The sequence below is a fragment of the Procambarus clarkii genome, chromosome 80, assembly GCF_040958095.1.
Source record: "Procambarus clarkii isolate CNS0578487 chromosome 80, FALCON_Pclarkii_2.0, whole genome shotgun sequence".
Lineage (NCBI taxonomy): Eukaryota > Metazoa > Arthropoda > Malacostraca > Decapoda > Cambaridae > Procambarus > Procambarus clarkii.
In genome coordinates, this window is record NC_091229.1 from 22,113,863 (window position 1) to 22,130,522 (window position 16,660).

The following is a 16,660-nucleotide window of genomic DNA, read 5'->3' on the forward strand; positions in this document are numbered from 1 at the left end:
ATCCTGAATGCCCCTGTAACCTAGCAGTAAATAGGTACCTGGGAGTTAGTCAGCTGTCACGGGCTGCTTCCTGGGGGTGGAGGCCTGGTCGAGGACCGGGCCGCGGGGCACTAAAAAGCCCCGAAATCATCTCAAGATAACCTGGCTCTAAGCCTTTCTTCATATCCCTTCCATATGTTGTATAGTCATTCTGCCTTGGCGCTTCATCCTGATAATTCTTTTTCTCTTTCGATTGGAACAATAGTCCTTCTGTAGTTTCGTTTATTCTTATTCAAGATATAAGATAATAGAGAGAATAAAGCAGCGTTTTGCGCACAGTTGAGAGCCAGTGACGACGTGCGTGTCTGCTCGTGGCTTGAAGGTAACTGAGCCGGGAAAACAAAATTTGAATTTATGAAATGCGATTGGCAACGGTTTTTTTTTGTATACCAATGTTGCCACCTCGGAGTTTGGGTATTTTTCGTGACTTACGGTACACATCATGACTTATGGTATACGGCATGACTTACGGTACACATCATGACTTATGGTATACGGCATGACTTACGGTACACATCATGACTTACGATACACGGCATGACTTACGGTACACGTTTTAATAACAGTGGACTGACGGATACTTATTCTCACGGCTTTCACATTGTCGTCGAGAAGAAAGCTGTTTTACCATTCTCCAGGAGGCAACCCACAACAGTTACCTATTTACTGCCAGGTGTACAGAGGCATCAGGTGTAAGAATACGTGTTCTGCGTCTTGCTGGAGATCGAACCCTGGGCCGTGAACCGACAAACGCTAAGCACTAATCAGCTCTGTGGGACACTGGGCTTTTTTTTTTTTATTGCAATCGAAGGAGCGTGTGTGGGTATGTAATTTTGCTCCGGATTCTTGCAAGAAGTTCTGGATTACCTGTACGGCCCCTCCCTCTCTCTATCTCTGTCTCTCTGTCTCTGTCTCTCTCTCTCTCTCTCTCTGTCTCTGTCTCTCTCTCTCTCTCTCTCTCTCTCTCTCTCTCTCTCTCTCTCTCTCTCCCCTCTCTGCGCTTTCAATCTTCAGCGACGGGATCGGGGTATATGATCCACTTTCAGATTAATTGACCAGAATATGTTAACATGTGAACTGAAATTCTGTGTCTGTGGGCGGAGTGGGCAGCGCCGGGCAGGATGGGGGATATGAGTGGGTTGGGGGTCGTACGGTGGGGGTGGGGGTGGGCTGCTGGAGTGTGAGAGGGGGCGGGGAAAGAGAGAGAGAGAGAGAGAGGCGTGGCGCAGCTCCGCCATGGTTTATGGCAGCTGTGAGAGGAGGAAGTCTTCCTTGACCAGAGACCTGGTTGGAAGAGCATTTAAAAGTTGCTCTGGAAGATGACTTATCTGGAACATGAAATAATTGGACTTCTTATATATAATACTGATTAACGTGTCTCAAGCCTGGAACTAATCTTAGACACTTATATATATATATATATATATATATATATATATATATATATATATATATATATATATATATATATATATATATATATATATAGAGGCGCCATAACCAACAACTGGACACTCGAAATTACACGCATTTCAGGATTAATTAACGGTACATAAACTCGTAAATAAAGATGACCTCAAGGGATGCCCAGCCTCCTTCAGTCACTGGTATGACGACTATACTCACCTAGTACTGTGGTGCCCCTTACAATGTCCTGACGATTCAGGATGAGGTTAATACAGCCTCCATCGTCTCATTTTGCAGTAGGTTAGAGATGAGAAATGTACAAGACATTATCAAGAGCAGCCTCGCCCCTGGAAACACAAACCGTAACTGGCCCTATTTTCCGCTTGTTACAACTTGTAATAAAGTTATTACGTCTTGGCTTAACGTGTTTATGACGTATTAGAACGTTGTTACAACTTGCTATATTGGTTGTTATAACTGGTTAGGTGGTGTTAAAACTTGTTCGAACGTTGTAACAACGTCGTAGTTTCGGTGTGTGTTTGGCGGGGCAGCAGCAGCACTGAATAACGAAACCCTTTAGTGTTGAGACCCAACTACATGTAGTCAAGTGCGTTCGGGCAGCACAAACATATCAATTGTGACACTAGCTCTCCACATATGTCAGTTGCTTAATTTGGAACCTGTACTTGAGGTCGATCTCGAACCCATTGCTGATGTGACGACTTATATTGAATTTTGTAACTAGCTCATCAAGATTGTAACTTGCTTAGCTAAATGAATTGTGGGGTTCAGTCCCTGAGCCCATTATGTGCCTCTGTAACCCCTTCCACTACCGCCCACAAGATAGATATGGGGTGCATAATAAATGAACTAAACTAAACTAAACGTCCGGGACGAGGTCCCTGTGATGCCCCTATGATGCGGTAAAAAGATTAGTGTGAAACTGCACATTTGACTCCACATTAGCCAACATCTGTCTCTAATTTAACAGAACCGAACATTCATGGTTCAGAGAGAGAGACAAAGAGACAGGGACAGACAGACAGAAAAGTAGACATAGATATACATACATACAGATATCTTTCATATCGTCATTTCCTTGATGTAAATGTTATATCCTTTTCAAGTTTGTTAACAGTTAAAACTTTGGAGAGGAAAGGAAATACAGGAAATTTGCTGGTTACACAAGACTGTCTATAAGCAAGGACGACCAAAGACAGCGACAACTACACACCCGAATTTTACCGGAGAGTGAAATATATGAGTGCAAGAGTCAGGACGACTCACCACAGACGTGCCATCCGTGTCGTATTGCGGCCTGCCAGGTGTGGCTGGTGGTATGAGAGGTGTGGCTGGTGGCATGAGAGGTGTGGCTGGTGGTATGAGAGGTGTGGCTGGTGGCATGAGAGGTGTGGCTGGTGGCAAGAGAGGTGTGGCTGGTGGCATGAGAGGTGTGGCTGGTGGCATGAGAGGTGTGGCTGGTGGCATGAGAGGTGTGGCTGGTGGTATGAGAGATGTGCCTGGTGGCATGAGAGGTGTGGCTGGTGGCATGAGAGGTGTGGCTGGTGGTATGAGAGGTGTGGCTGGTGGTATGAGAGGTGTGGCTGGTGGCATGAGAGGTGTGGCTGGTGGCATGAGAGGTGTGGCTGGTGGTATGAGAGGTGTGGCTGGTGGCATGAGAGGTGTGGCTGGTGGCATGAGAGGTGTGGCTGGTGGCATGAGAGGTGTGGCTGGTGGCATGAGAGGTGTGGCTGGTGGCATGAGAGGTGTGGCTGGTGGTATGAGAGATGTGGCTGGTGGCATGAGAGGTGTGGCTGGTGGTATGATAGGTGAGGCTGGTGGTATGATAGGTGAGGCTGGTGGTATGATAGGTGAGGCTGGTGGCATGATAGGTGAGGCTGGTGGTATGATAGGTGTGGCTGGTGGTATGAGAGGTGTGGCTGGTGGTATGAGAGGTGTGGCTGGTAGAATGAGAGGTGTGGATTGTGGCTTAAATTCCCTGAGGGATGTGACCGTGTTCCTCACGGTCAACAAGAAGCAAAGAGGGTGAAGAGGTCGAGAACTAGATGATGCAGGGCCGAGGGAGGTCGGGGCGGGGAGGATCAAGAAGTATATAAAGGCTGCAGCTCGGCCCAACACCACAGTCCAGCCAAGACATCAGAAGCAACATGTTCTCGGTAAGGACCACCCCGGGACTGTCTCGAGCTGGTCACAAGATGACATATTTGATCCCTGAATACAAATGTTCTATCATTTATATTCGTATTCAGTTAGAAGTAAATCCTTTCGTTTTCATATTTCATTTCCCTATATAATTTTCACATTAACATTTTACGAAAAGTTATTCATTATAATTCAAATACTGTAATTATTTTGTAATTTATTTCATTTAAAATTCCTTACAAAATAGCTATCATCTTTGAAATAAAAATATGTTTTCAATCCGCGGAGGCGCCCCTCCAAATATAACATTTGTGTTCTGGGATCAAATATGTCATCTTCTGCCCAAAACGCTATGCGTGTTAGTGGCTTTACAAGAACGTAAAAACATCAATGCTGTTTACTCTTATAAACCCAATGTTCCTTCTAGTATAACATATATATATATATATATATATATATATATATATATATATATATATATATATATATATATATATATATATATATATATATATATATGCAAACAAGCCTGAATGGTCCCCAGGACTATATGCGACTTCTGGGGTGTGAGTTTTCAGTCATATATATATATATATTTATATATATATATATATATATATATATATATATATATATATATATATATATATATATATATATATAAATAAAAAATCCAATTAAAATGTAGTACTGTAGTTCCTCTGGTCAGAAGAGGCAGTGCCAGGTGTTTCACCTTATTAAAGTCATCCATATTGATGTATCAACCAAACAGAACCAGTTGGAGGTCATCACCACAATGGCTACATGTTCTTGCAGAAGTTGGTGTTGTGTGTCGTAGTGGCGGTGGCGGCCGCAGCGCCCCAGGGGTACGGGCCACCTCCACCATCCTACGGCGCCCCCTCAGGTCCTGTCGTGCCCATCCTGAGGGACGATCGTCAGGGACCTGACCAGGCCGGCAACTACAACTTCAACTTCGAGACTGGTGACGGCATCAATCGTCAGGAGCAGGGCGCCCCCCAGGGCCCAGCTGGGGCCGTGGCAGCTCAGGGAGGATGGTCGTGAGTATTCTTGTGGTACTGGTCGTAGGGCCCATCGAAAATATAAAACAATATCACTGCTAATTAATGAAACATTGTGTATTATTTATTACAACTTTGGAATCTAGCACATGGCTGACAGAAAGTTCTTGCAGGTTCACCTTCCCTGACGGCACTCCCGCAAACTTCAAGTTCGTAGCTGACGGTGCTGGCTACCGCGCGGAGTCTCCCCTGATTCACCCTCTCCCCCCACACGCCATCGCCCAGATCGAGAAGGCTCGCCTGGAAGACGCTGCCGGCGGTCCCCGACCCCAGTACGGCGCTCCTCCTCCCAGACCAGGATACAACTAAACCATCGCCAACTTCACCCACTCGTCTTCCTCAACACTGACTAGTCCTCTCCCACAGTCACACAACACAAGCTGTTGCCCTCCATGTTTTTACTACCGGTTGGCGATGGCTTCAGTCACATGTTGGATGTGACTCACATCGAAGTTGCTACTTTGGATCTTCGAGTGTGGTCCAACGCTTACAAAGCCGTCTGCGATACTTTTGACATAAAAATGGTCTTATATATTCCTTTGGTTCATCATTCTTTGTTATGGATACAAAGGTTCAATCATGGTCATCTTTGTCCTTTTTTGCCTTCTATGGATAATACTGAGGATCCCGAAGGACTTCTTCCTTAATATACCATTGTGGTCCTTACACAAAGGACTTCTTTAGACATCTGTGGCGCAGTGCGGCTTTACTCTTCATCTTCCTCTCATCTTCATATCTTGGGTAAAGTTCATATGCTTATTTATTTTCAATTGAAAATTCTGTGCAATTTTCCCAATAAAAGTCAAACAAATTTCCTGCTTCTTCATCAACCTATAATTCCGACTGAGATTCACGCACTCACTCTCCTCCGAGGTGCTTCGTGTCATGTGATCCAGTTACACTATGTGAAGTGTTGCTGGATTACGAAAAGGATTTTATTCTAATTGTTTATGTTTGTGAATATGAAGAAAACAACACAAATATCTTCGAAAGCTCATAGAGTTACAAGAAGAAGTAGTTGGTGCCTTAAGGAGATGCATCCTGATATCCAGTCATTTCCTCAAAAAGTCACAATGTTCACTCGCCGCTCAAAAACTAGAACACTGCGGATTTATTCTAGTACCCAATTTCTAGTGTTTTACTCGTTAGATCCCATTTTCAGTGACAGCTGCGCATTACGGCAGTGACACATCTCCTCCAGAGCCACACTCTGTAGAACTGATGATGCCAATCCAAGTTCCTATAAGCTTTCATTGTGGCATAATGAAGAATGCGCACAGGAACTTATTAATTTGGTATTTTGTTGTATTATGAGTGAGTTACGAGAACAAATGTAAGGGAGAGAGAGAGAGAGAGAGAGAGAGAGAGAGAGAGAGAGAGAGAGAGAGAGAGAGAGAGAGAGAGAGAGAGAGAGAGAGAGAGAGAGAGAAATAAATTATTTATTGTACGCTCAATTAAATCTAAACACGTAAAAATCTGTGAGCGGACTTTACTTTAGTAAAACAAAAGCCTAAACAAGATCTAGGCAGATGTAATTAAATGCTAACAGTCCAAACAGCCTTCATTACCGATAACTATACCTGGAGAAGCCTGTCAGAAGTATCTGAGGGAAAGTCAGACACAGACCAACCAAAGACAGCAACAACACTCACAGACATAAACAATGACGATCAGTGACAAACACATTCCGAACTTGCTTTACGAGTTCGGGTAAAGGAGCCGACATTGTCGGTGAAGGTAGTGAGTGATGGTCATCTGCCAGGCTGATGAGCACAAGAATGGTGGCTCTACCCGTGCGTCTGGGAACGGTAAAACCACCCTATTAGCGGTGACAGCCCCTCATGTTGGGGATTTTTTATAGTCATTAATAAAGTACCGAGAACTCACCTTGACTGGGAAGGCGCTTTGCATTGGTAGAACTCTTCTCCATTCACCAGGCTGTTACTATCCTCATTGAATACAGATGTGTCTTCAATAATGATGTTGCAGACCAATAAGGCCTCCGTCTTGAGGTTATCTTAAGATGATTTCGTTGCTTAGCGTCCCTGTGGTCCGGTCCCCGACCAGGCCTCCTTTTTGTTACACATCCCCAGGAAGCAGCCCGTAGCAGCTGTCTAACTCCCAGGCACCAACTTACTGCTAGGTGAACAGGACCATCAGGGGGTGAAAGAACCTCTGCCCATTTGCTTCCGCATCCGCCGGGGATTGAACCCGAAACCTCAGTACTACGAATACGATGCACTGGCCACTCAGCTGTCAGGCTCCATGGTCTAATTTGCAGCATATTTGATGAAAAAATGACGAAACCTGAAGTGAACGACATTATCAAGAGAGGCTTGGCCATGGCCCTCTACCGGCACACGGAAAACCATAACTCTTCAGACCCAACGACAGTCGGAACCATCCAGATGGGGTCACCATGATGCCTGGAAGGGCGGCAGGAAGGTAGTGTAGGTATGTACCTCCACTTAAGTCACAGCTATCTCCAGTATAGCAGTCACAGCCCCGCTCCTGTGCCAGGTAAGTCCACTACGGGCTCACCATAGCCCGCGCTACTTGCCCCGCTCCTGTGCCAGGTAAGTCCACTACGGGCTCACCATAACCCGTGCTACTTGGAACTCTTGTTCCGAGTAGCTGAATCTAAAACAACAACAACATGCAGTATAACAGACTTGAGGGGAATGGTGCCGCTACATTCACGGAGATTTTGGAAACATCAGCGAGTCCAGTTTTCTGTCTCAGCGCATAAACATTGCCATTCAGCGAGGAAATGCTTGTTGCTTCTCGGGTTAACGTCTTACGTCTGAGGAGTAGGGAAAGATTTTCGGTTTGTAATGCGCAAAGAATGTAAAATGTTAGTGAACTTTAACTCATATTAGGAAGTACTGAGGAATAATAAACCTATTTGTTTAGGTGAGGTTGTTAATTTTGTTTCAAAATGTATATAATGCTTCTCATAATATTATATTGAATCTGTATTAGAATAAAATATTGTTAAACTAAAAATAAATTATTAAGGAAATTCGGCTTAATCGGGAACTCTGCCTACGAACAAGAACGACAAAAAACACGACCGAAAAAGCAGAAAAACTAATTTCACTGTAGAGTGAAATATATGAGTGGAGGAGTTAGAACGATTCGCAGCAGACTGGTCATTAGTGTGGCTGGTGGTCTTAATCCAGTGAGGGATGTGGCCGTGTTGCCACACCTGGGCGTCCTCACGGTCAACAAGAAGCAAAGAGGGTGAAGAGGTCGAGAACTAGATGATGCAGGGCCTACGGGGGAGTGGTCGGGGCGGGGAGGATCAAGAGTATATAAAGGCTGCAGCTCGGCCCATCACCACAGTCCAGCCAAGACATCAGAAGCAACATGTTCTCGGTAAGGACCTCTCTGGGACTGTCTCGGGCTGGTCACTGTACAGTTGGCTAACGTCAACACCCACAAGATAAACATAGTTAATCCCTGTAATCTCATACTTTCACATGTTCTCTTAAGTTTCATATTCAGTTCGCAGTAAATCCCTACTTATTTCCAATTGTCTTTTGCTATATATAACTTTCACATTCAAGTTTCACAAAAATTATTCATTACAATTTTAGTCAATTCCTTGTATTCGTTGCATTAAAATAATTTACCTCATTTAAAATACCTTGCAACATAATTATTGTCCTTGACACAGAAACGTTTTCAGACCTTAATATGTATTATTTAGGGGAAACTTGTTGAAGTCTTCGGGTTTCTCTGGTCAGACGAGGCAATTCCAGGTGTTTCACCTTATTATAGTCATCAATATTGCTTCGTATCAACCAAACAGAACCAGTTGGAGGTCATCACCACAATGGCTACATGTTCTTGCAGAAGTTGGTGTTGTGTGTCGTAGTGGCGGTGGCGGCCGCGGCGCCCCAGGGGTACGGGCCACCTCCACCATCCTACGGCGCCCCCTCAGGTCCTGTTGTGCCCATCCTGAGGGACGATCGTCAGGGACCTGACCAGGCCGGCAACTACAACTTCAACTTCGAGACTGGTGACGGCATCAATCGTCAGGAGCAGGGCGCCCCCCAGGGCCCAGCTGGGGCCGTGGCAGCTCAGGGAGGATGGTCGTGAGTATTCTTGTGGTACTGATCGTAGATGATCCATCGAGACTATAAAGTAATGTCACTTTGTTAATTAATGAAACATTGAGAACTATCTATAACAACCTGTGAATCTAGCAGACGGCTGACAGAAATTTCACATCGTTGCAGGTTCACCTTCCCTGACGGCACTCCCGCAAACTTCAAGTTCGTAGCTGACGGTGCAGGCTACCGCGTGGAGTCCCCCCTGCTGCCCACGCCCCCTCCTCTTCCCCCACACGCCATCGCCCAGATTGAGTTCGCTCGTCAGCAGGAAGCCGCCGGCGGTCCCCGACCCCAGTACGGCGCTCCTCCTCCCAGACCAGGATACAACTAAACCATCGCCGACTTCACCCACTCGTCTTCCCCACCCACTGACTAGTCCTCTCCCACAGTCACACAACACAAGCTGTTGCCTTCCAGGTTTTTACTGACGGTTGACGATGGCTTGAGTCACATGTACAAAGTTGGGTCCTTCGATGAGGACCAAAACCCTTATATGTCGTCCAACCTTTACACAGCCGTCTGCGATACTTTTGACGTAAAAATGGTCTTATATATTCCGTTGGTTCATCATTCTTTGTTATGTATTCAAAGATTTAACCATGGTCATCTTTGTCCTTTTTTTGTACTCTATGGATAATACTGTGGATCACAAAGGACCTCTTCCTTCTAGCTATTTAAGACGTCTTGTGGCGCAGTGTGGCTTTACTCCTCATCTTCCTGTCATCAACACATCTTGAGTAAAGTTTATATGCTTATTTATATGTAGTTGTTAATACTGTGCAATTTTCGCAATAAAAATCGAACAAATTTTCTGCTTCTTCATCAACCTAAGATCGCACTCATTCTCCTCGGAGATGTTTTGTATTCAATGTTTTGGGAAGAATGACTGGATTCTGTGAAATATACCTTTTGGGACTATTTATGTCTGTGGATATGAACAAAACAACACAAATGTCGAAAACCCTGAGGGAGACGAACGGGAGGAGTTTCATCCTGTTAACCTGTCATCTCCAGCCACCATACAAACAGCATCACTGGGGCATAAATCGAAAAGGGTTCTCTTCAAAAAGTCATAATGTTGACTTACCGCTTATAAATAAATCTAGAGCACCATCTTGAGGTTATCTTGAGATGATTTTGGGGCTTTTTAGTGTCCCCGCGGCCCGGTCCTCTACCAGGCCTCCACCCCCATGAAGCAGCCCGGGACAGCTGACTAACACCCAGGTACCTATTTACTGCTGATCTTACCATCTACTGACTCTTAATACCCATTTTCTTAGTTTTTACTTGTTGGTTCCCATTTTCAGTGGCAATTATGCATGACGACAGAGCCACACTCTGGAGAACTGATGCTGCCTGCATGATGTTGCTGTAGACTTCCCTTGTAGAAATCATGAAGGCTGCGCATGGGAAATATTTATGTTGTATTATGAGAAAGCATAAGTGCGAACTGGATATGAAATTTGCGAGAGAGTTATCAAGGGGAAAGCGCCAAGCCACTGCGACTATATAGCACTGGGAAGGAGGTCAGGATAAGGATTTGGGATGGGACGGGGGGGGGGGAGGAATGGTGCCCAAAGAGAGAGAGAGAGAGAGAGAGAGAGAGAGAGAGAGAGAGAGAGAGAGATTTAAATAAAACGTGGGAGCTCAGTTGACTTTGCTAAGAGTAAAAGTAAGTCCAAGACCAAGAGGGTGATGTAATTAAATATCCAGTCCAAGCAGACTCCAGTGCTGATAACTCAACAGTCCAAGCAGACTTCAGTGCTGATAACTCAACAGTCCAAGCAGACTTCAGTGCTGATAACTCAGCAGTCTAAGCAGACTCCAGTGCTGATAACTCAACAGTCTAAGCAGACTTCAGTGCTGATAACTCAGCAGTCTAAGCAGACTTCAGTGCTGATAACTCAACAGTCTAAGCAGACTCCAGTGCTGATAACTCAACAGTCTAAGCAGACTCCAGTGCTGATAACTCAACAGTCTAAGCAGACTTCAGTGCTGATAACTCAACAGTCTAAGCAGACTTCAGTGCTGATAACTCAACAGTCTAAGCAGACTCCAGCACTATATAATAACTATAACTGTAGAAGCCAGTCAGAAGAGTGCATGGGAGAGTGAGACACAACATCAACACTCACAGAGATCAAAGAACATCAATAAACACTTCTTGTCAGTGACAAGAAGTGGACGAACCTGCTTTACGAGTCAGGATGAAGGATCTGACACCATTGGGGAAGGCAATGAGTGATGGCCTGATTGATCAACACAAGAACTTTACCCATGCATCTGGGATTATTAGATTAACCAGTTTTCTAACGGTGACAGCTCTCCATGCTAGGGATTTTTTATATGCTGTTCCTAATATAGTCCCGAGAACTCGCACTGACTGGCGAGCTTGTCACAGAGGTATAGCCCTTCACCTTGATGTCTTTCTCATCAAAGACAGATGCGTCTGCTATTGTGAAGTGATCATACGGTCATACATGATCATACATGATCATCAATTAGTTTAGGTGAAGTGGAAAAGTTAATTTTGATTTATAATGTATAAAATGCGTAACATAATATTGAACTGAATATATCTATCATTACAAAAGAATGTTGTTCTATGAAAAACTCGTTAAGAACATTCGGCTTATTTGGCATCCTTGCCTAGAAGCCCGAACGACACAAAACAAGACTCAAACCACAAAACCGGATTTCACTACTGAGTGAAATAAATGAATGCAAGAGTCAGGCCGACTCACCACAAACGCGCCATCAGTGTGGCTGGTGGTATGAGAGGTGTGGCTGGTGGTATGAGAGGTGTGGCTGGTGGTATGAGAGGTGTGGCTGGTGGTATGAGAGGTGTGGCTGGTGGTATGAGAGGTGTGGCTGGTGGTATGAAAGGTGTGGCTGGTGGTATGAGAGGTGTGGCTGGTGGTATGAAAGGTGTGGCTGGTGGTATGAGAGGTGTGGCTGGTGGTCGTAATTCACTGAGGGATGTGGCCGTGTTGCCACACCTGGGCGTCCTCACGGTCAACAAGAAGCAAAGAGGGTGAAGAGGTCGAGAACTAGATGATGCAGGGACCGGGGGGCCGAGAGAGGGAGGGATCAAGAGGTATATAAAGGCTGCAGCTCGGCCCAACACCACAGTCCAGCCAAGACATCAGAAGCAATATGTTCTCGGTAAGGACCTCTCCGGGACTGTCTCGGGCCGGTCACTGTACAGTTGGCTAACGTCAACACCCACAAGATGACATATTTGATCACTGGACATAAATGCTCTATCATTTATATTCATATTCAGTTAGCAATAAATCCATGTTTTTTTCCTATTGCCATATATATTTTTTAACATTAGATTTTAAATTATTTATAATCATTCAGAATGGTAATTTCCTTCAGTTTTGTGAAATAACATAATTTACTTCATATAAAGTACTCTACAAGATCACTATCGTCCTTGATTCAGAAACGTTCTCAGTACTCTTAACATGAAGCAGTTAGGGAGAGTTTGTTGAGGTTGTTGGGTTCTTGTGGTCAGGCCAGGCACTTCACCGAATTAAAGCCATCCACATTGCTTCGAATCAACCAAACAGAACCAGTTGGAGGTCATCACCACAATGGCTACATGTTCTTGCAGAAGTTGGTGTTGTGTGTCGTAGTGGCGGTGGCGGCCGCGGCGCCCCAGGGGTACGGGCCACCTCCACCATCTTACGGCGCCCCCTCAGGGCCTGTTGTGCCCATCCTGAGGGACGATCGTCAGGGACCTGACCAGGCCGGCAACTACAATTTCAACTTCGAGACTGGTGACGGCATCAATCGTCAGGAGCAGGGCGCCCCTCAGGGCCCAGCTGGGGCCGTGGCAGCTCAGGGAGGATGGTCGTGAGTATTCTTGTGGTACTGGTCGTAGACTATAGAATAACCATGAAATAACGGGACTATAAAGTAATCAGTCACTTTGCTAATTATGAAACATTGAGAACTATCTATAACAACTTGTGAATCTAGCAGACGGCTGACAGAAATTTCACATCGTTGCAGGTTCACCTTCCCTGACGGCACTCCCGCAAACTTCAAGTTCGTAGCTGACGGTGCAGGCTACCGCGTGGAGTCCCCCCTGCTGCCCACGCCCCCTCCTCTTCCCCCACACGCCATCGCCCAGATTGAGTTCGCTCGTCAGCAGGAAGCCGCCGGCGGTCCCCGACCCCAGTACGGCGCTCCTCCTCCCAGACCAGGATACAACTAAACCATCACCGACTTCACCCACTCGTCTTCCCCACCCACTGACTAGTCCTCTCCCACAGTCACACAACACAAGCTGTTGCCTTGAACGTCCTTGACACGACTTAAATATAATTGTATATATACTTTGAGTAAATCTTCATTCTTCGTAAAATGTGTAAGAGGTGCAAGCATGGGCGTTATGTGTTCACCTGTTTGCTCTCCTTAGATCATAGCGAGGAAGTCTTCTGGTCACCTTCCTTACTGCTTGTTTGAACGTCTTGCTAGTCAGCGAGTGGTCTCCTTCATTATCTTCCAATCATCCAGATATTTATAATGCAAAATATATATATGAAATATAAAATATAGATTTATTAATGCTGTATAGTTTTCTCAATAAAAAAAATGAGAGATATGTCCTGTTTCTTTAGCAACCCAAGATAAATGACTTCAAGAAGAGAGCTGGTTTTCCATCCAGCTGCATATATGTGAAGGCTGAATTGAAACCATAAGCTGTAGTTACTGATTAAGATTCAGCTACTCAGAACAAAAAGTTCCAAGTAGCACGGGCTATGGTGAGCCCATATGTAGTTACTGAAACCTTTTCTCATGTATATAAGCCCCTGTATCTCACGTATCCTTGGTCCCGTATGTTACCAATCTTGCAAGGAATGCCAGCTCATCGTAAATTTCCACGCTTTTGATATAAAGCAATTGCTTATAATAACCCAGGTAAAAGAAATCATAATTCCCGCCTAATGCATGGGGGGGGGGGGGATGATTCCGCCCCTCAGACCTTTATTTATCCCGAGTCTTTCGTAATTCTTACAATGTAAAACAGTCCCTTGTAAGACTCTAGACGTTACAAGTAAGACAAGTCCCTAATACAATCCAAGACGGATATAAATCCAGTTCCTTGCATAACTCTATGTCCTCAGTAGTTTAATTCTTGAATCCATATATGACCACAACTCATCATGCAACCTAGTATAGTTATATTTGTGTATGTCGTTCTTAATCTGACTAAAGTTAGGACTGGAAGAGGTAGATAAGGTGAAGTTACAATTATTTCCTAAAATCTACTTAATAAAAAGTCCTGGAAATACAACAATTGTTGTTGTTGTTGTATTCAACAATAACAACAATTGTTATTGTTGAATACAACAATAACAATTGTTGTTATTGTGGAGCTGCACATGAACAATAGTCGTTCATGTGCAGCTCCAGTCCCATGTACAACTTAATTGTTTTGTAACAGCGTCTCCTGTGACCCCCAGCACCCCTCCTTGTCTCCTGTGACCGTCAGCTCTCAGTATATCCCCCCAGTGTCCCGTGACCCCAAATCCCCTGTCTCCCGTGACCCCGTGACCCCTAGCCCCTTGTCTCCAGTTTTCAAAATAAGTTGCCTGTCGGAAATATGACTCTTGAGCGTTATTTTTGAGGCGAATTCACGGTAATTGCACATATTTGGAGTTTTAAATTACAATTTTTTTTTGCCGAAAATATGCAAATTAGTGAAAACGGCGATTGGTCACATTTTGTCCAAATTGACCTCCCTATGTCTCTCTCCAGAGAGAGAGAGAGAGAGAGAGAGAGAGAGAGAGAGAGAGAGAGAGAGAGAGAGAGAGAGAGAGAGAGAGAGAGAGAGAGAGAGAGAGAGAGAGAGAGAGAGAGAGAGAGAGAGAGAGAGAGAGAGAGAGAGAGAGAGAGAGAGAGAGAGAGAGAGAGAGACAGAGAGAGAGAGAGAGAGAGAGAGAGGGAGAGAGAGAGAGAGAGAGAGAGAGAGAGAGAGAGAGAGAGAGAGAGAGAGAGAGAGAGAGAGAGAGAGAGAGAGAGAGAGAGAGAGTTATATTATATGATTATTACTTATAATTAAATAAAATTTATTCCTAATGATGCATATAATAATTTCATGAAATAATTAAGTCTATAGAATCATGTTCCAACAAAGCTGATGTAGGAATAAGGCTCGTGCTTGAAACGTCACCAGGTTCCTCATATAATAAGCAATTGCAAAGAACGTTCTCATGTAATAAACGAGCCTCTAGGCTTCAGATGAGGCAGGATAACAGCTCTTGCTTGCAGCTTCATTGCGTGTCAATCGACAGCCCTAATGCACCTTAGCCTTAGTTAAAAAAGGAGAAAGTCAGCCATCAGTTCTTTCACATAACACATCTGCCTTGATCATCAACGTTAAGCACGGTGGAGACGTGAACATTACCAGAATCTGCGCAAAAAGTGAGGGAAAGTGTGAGTAGAAATACGGGGGTGACAGAGTCCAGCTGCGAGCTGCAGGTGACGGGTGGACGCTGCTCTAGCAGGAGGAAGCAGCAGCAGCAGCAACAGCAGCAGAAAGAGGAACAGCATTAGGTGGCACAGGATCAAACAGTACCATCAGGAAGAGCAGCAGAAGGTAGCAGGTGGGCGGATCACTCACTAGCAGGAGAAGCAGTGGGCGATAACATGATGAAATGGTAACATCAGGAGAACTAGCAAAAGGCGGAGGAATCCCAAAGGTGGTGGTAAATCAGAGGCAAATGAAGGTCTGACTGCGGAGGTCTGATTGGAGAACTGGGTTTCATATGCGGTTTAATATTAAGAAAAACTGATTTAGTTAGAACTTAAGAATTATGTCATCACGCAGTGATATCAGCGACGATAACCCATCTCCTCTCGTTCTTTTACTCCTGTTCATTCCTATTATATCATTTGCATTTCTTTCTTTCTGTTCATATTTTTTCTCTCCACAAACGACATTGGTCCAGCTGGTATCACACTTCAGCCTTACTGAGAGCGGAGCGCGTGTCCACTCAACCACAACTCCCCTGGACTAGATATCGAAGGTTCTTGGTTGGCTGCCGTGACTTGGAGTGGTCCCAGAGTCCCATCTACTTGCTGGCAGGAGCGACCTGGGTCTACCCGGGAGGAGCAGGGGTGGACTCAGCTGAACCCCTAACACCACCTCTTCTTCTTCTCCGTGTAACAAGGATGAAGTTGAATTAGATCTAGGTATCCCTATCTCTGCTGTCAAAACTGTATTGGTCCAAACACTCAGATCTGATAGGAAAGAAATTACTGACTCCCAACGACCTGAAAGTACTAGTATAAAAAGCTATAATTTGTTCAGATCTGAAACCTATATCTATGGGCAGCACAAAACGTCCACTAGACTGTGCGACACAGTGGTTGCAAGGATCAGGTTGGGTTACCGTTACCTGTGGCAGGTGGCTGCAGGTGACGGATCTCCCAATCCTGAGCACTCCAGTTGCAAACTCTGTGAGCAGGAACTACGGCACGATATCCCGCACTACATCACTGAATGCCCAGTTATTAGACCTTTCAGACCAGTTGGCATGAGGTACCTGGAGCTTTGTAATTATTCACTCTCGTATTCTTGAAGATATCCTCACAGTGTACCCAAAATTTGCCAGTGCCGGCTACTAAACACATGGCTCTGTATGACTAACCATCCTGCGAGATGGGGACTTTTATTACCACTGCTACCTTATTCAATCTTGTGTTGATGATATCCTCATACTGCACCTAGAGTCTGCCAGTGCAAACTGCCTATCACATGCTTCTGTATGACTAACCATCCTGTGTGATGGGGAGTTTATAGCATCGCCTAGTTAGCTTTTTTGACACACTGTA

General features: G+C 44.9%; 3 protein-coding genes across 3 annotated transcripts; all 3 read left to right on the forward strand.

Annotated features, from left to right (window-relative positions):
- Positions 1-3,542: 3,542 nt before the first annotated feature.
- LOC123746293 (cuticle protein AM1199-like) lies at positions 3,543-5,500 on the forward strand. The gene is made up of 3 exons (XM_045727675.2): positions 3,543-3,623; positions 4,426-4,667; positions 4,802-5,500. Exons 1-3 carry the CDS (start codon positions 3,615-3,617, stop codon positions 4,995-4,997), a joined length of 447 nt encoding a protein of 148 aa, XP_045583631.2. The 5' UTR covers positions 3,543-3,614; the 3' UTR covers positions 4,998-5,500.
- A 2,479-nt stretch (positions 5,501-7,979) lies between these two features.
- LOC123746292 (cuticle protein AM1199) lies at positions 7,980-9,614 on the forward strand. The gene is made up of 3 exons (XM_045727674.2): positions 7,980-8,066; positions 8,547-8,788; positions 8,933-9,614. Exons 1-3 carry the CDS (start codon positions 8,058-8,060, stop codon positions 9,135-9,137), a joined length of 456 nt encoding a protein of 151 aa, XP_045583630.1. The 5' UTR covers positions 7,980-8,057; the 3' UTR covers positions 9,138-9,614.
- Positions 9,615-11,913: 2,299 nt separating this feature from the next.
- On the forward strand, positions 11,914-13,424 carry LOC123746296 (cuticle protein AM1199). The gene is made up of 3 exons (XM_045727683.1): positions 11,914-11,971; positions 12,429-12,670; positions 12,830-13,424. Exons 1-3 carry the CDS (start codon positions 11,963-11,965, stop codon positions 13,032-13,034), a joined length of 456 nt encoding a protein of 151 aa, XP_045583639.1. The 5' UTR covers positions 11,914-11,962; the 3' UTR covers positions 13,035-13,424.
- Positions 13,425-16,660: the final 3,236 nt, after the last annotated feature.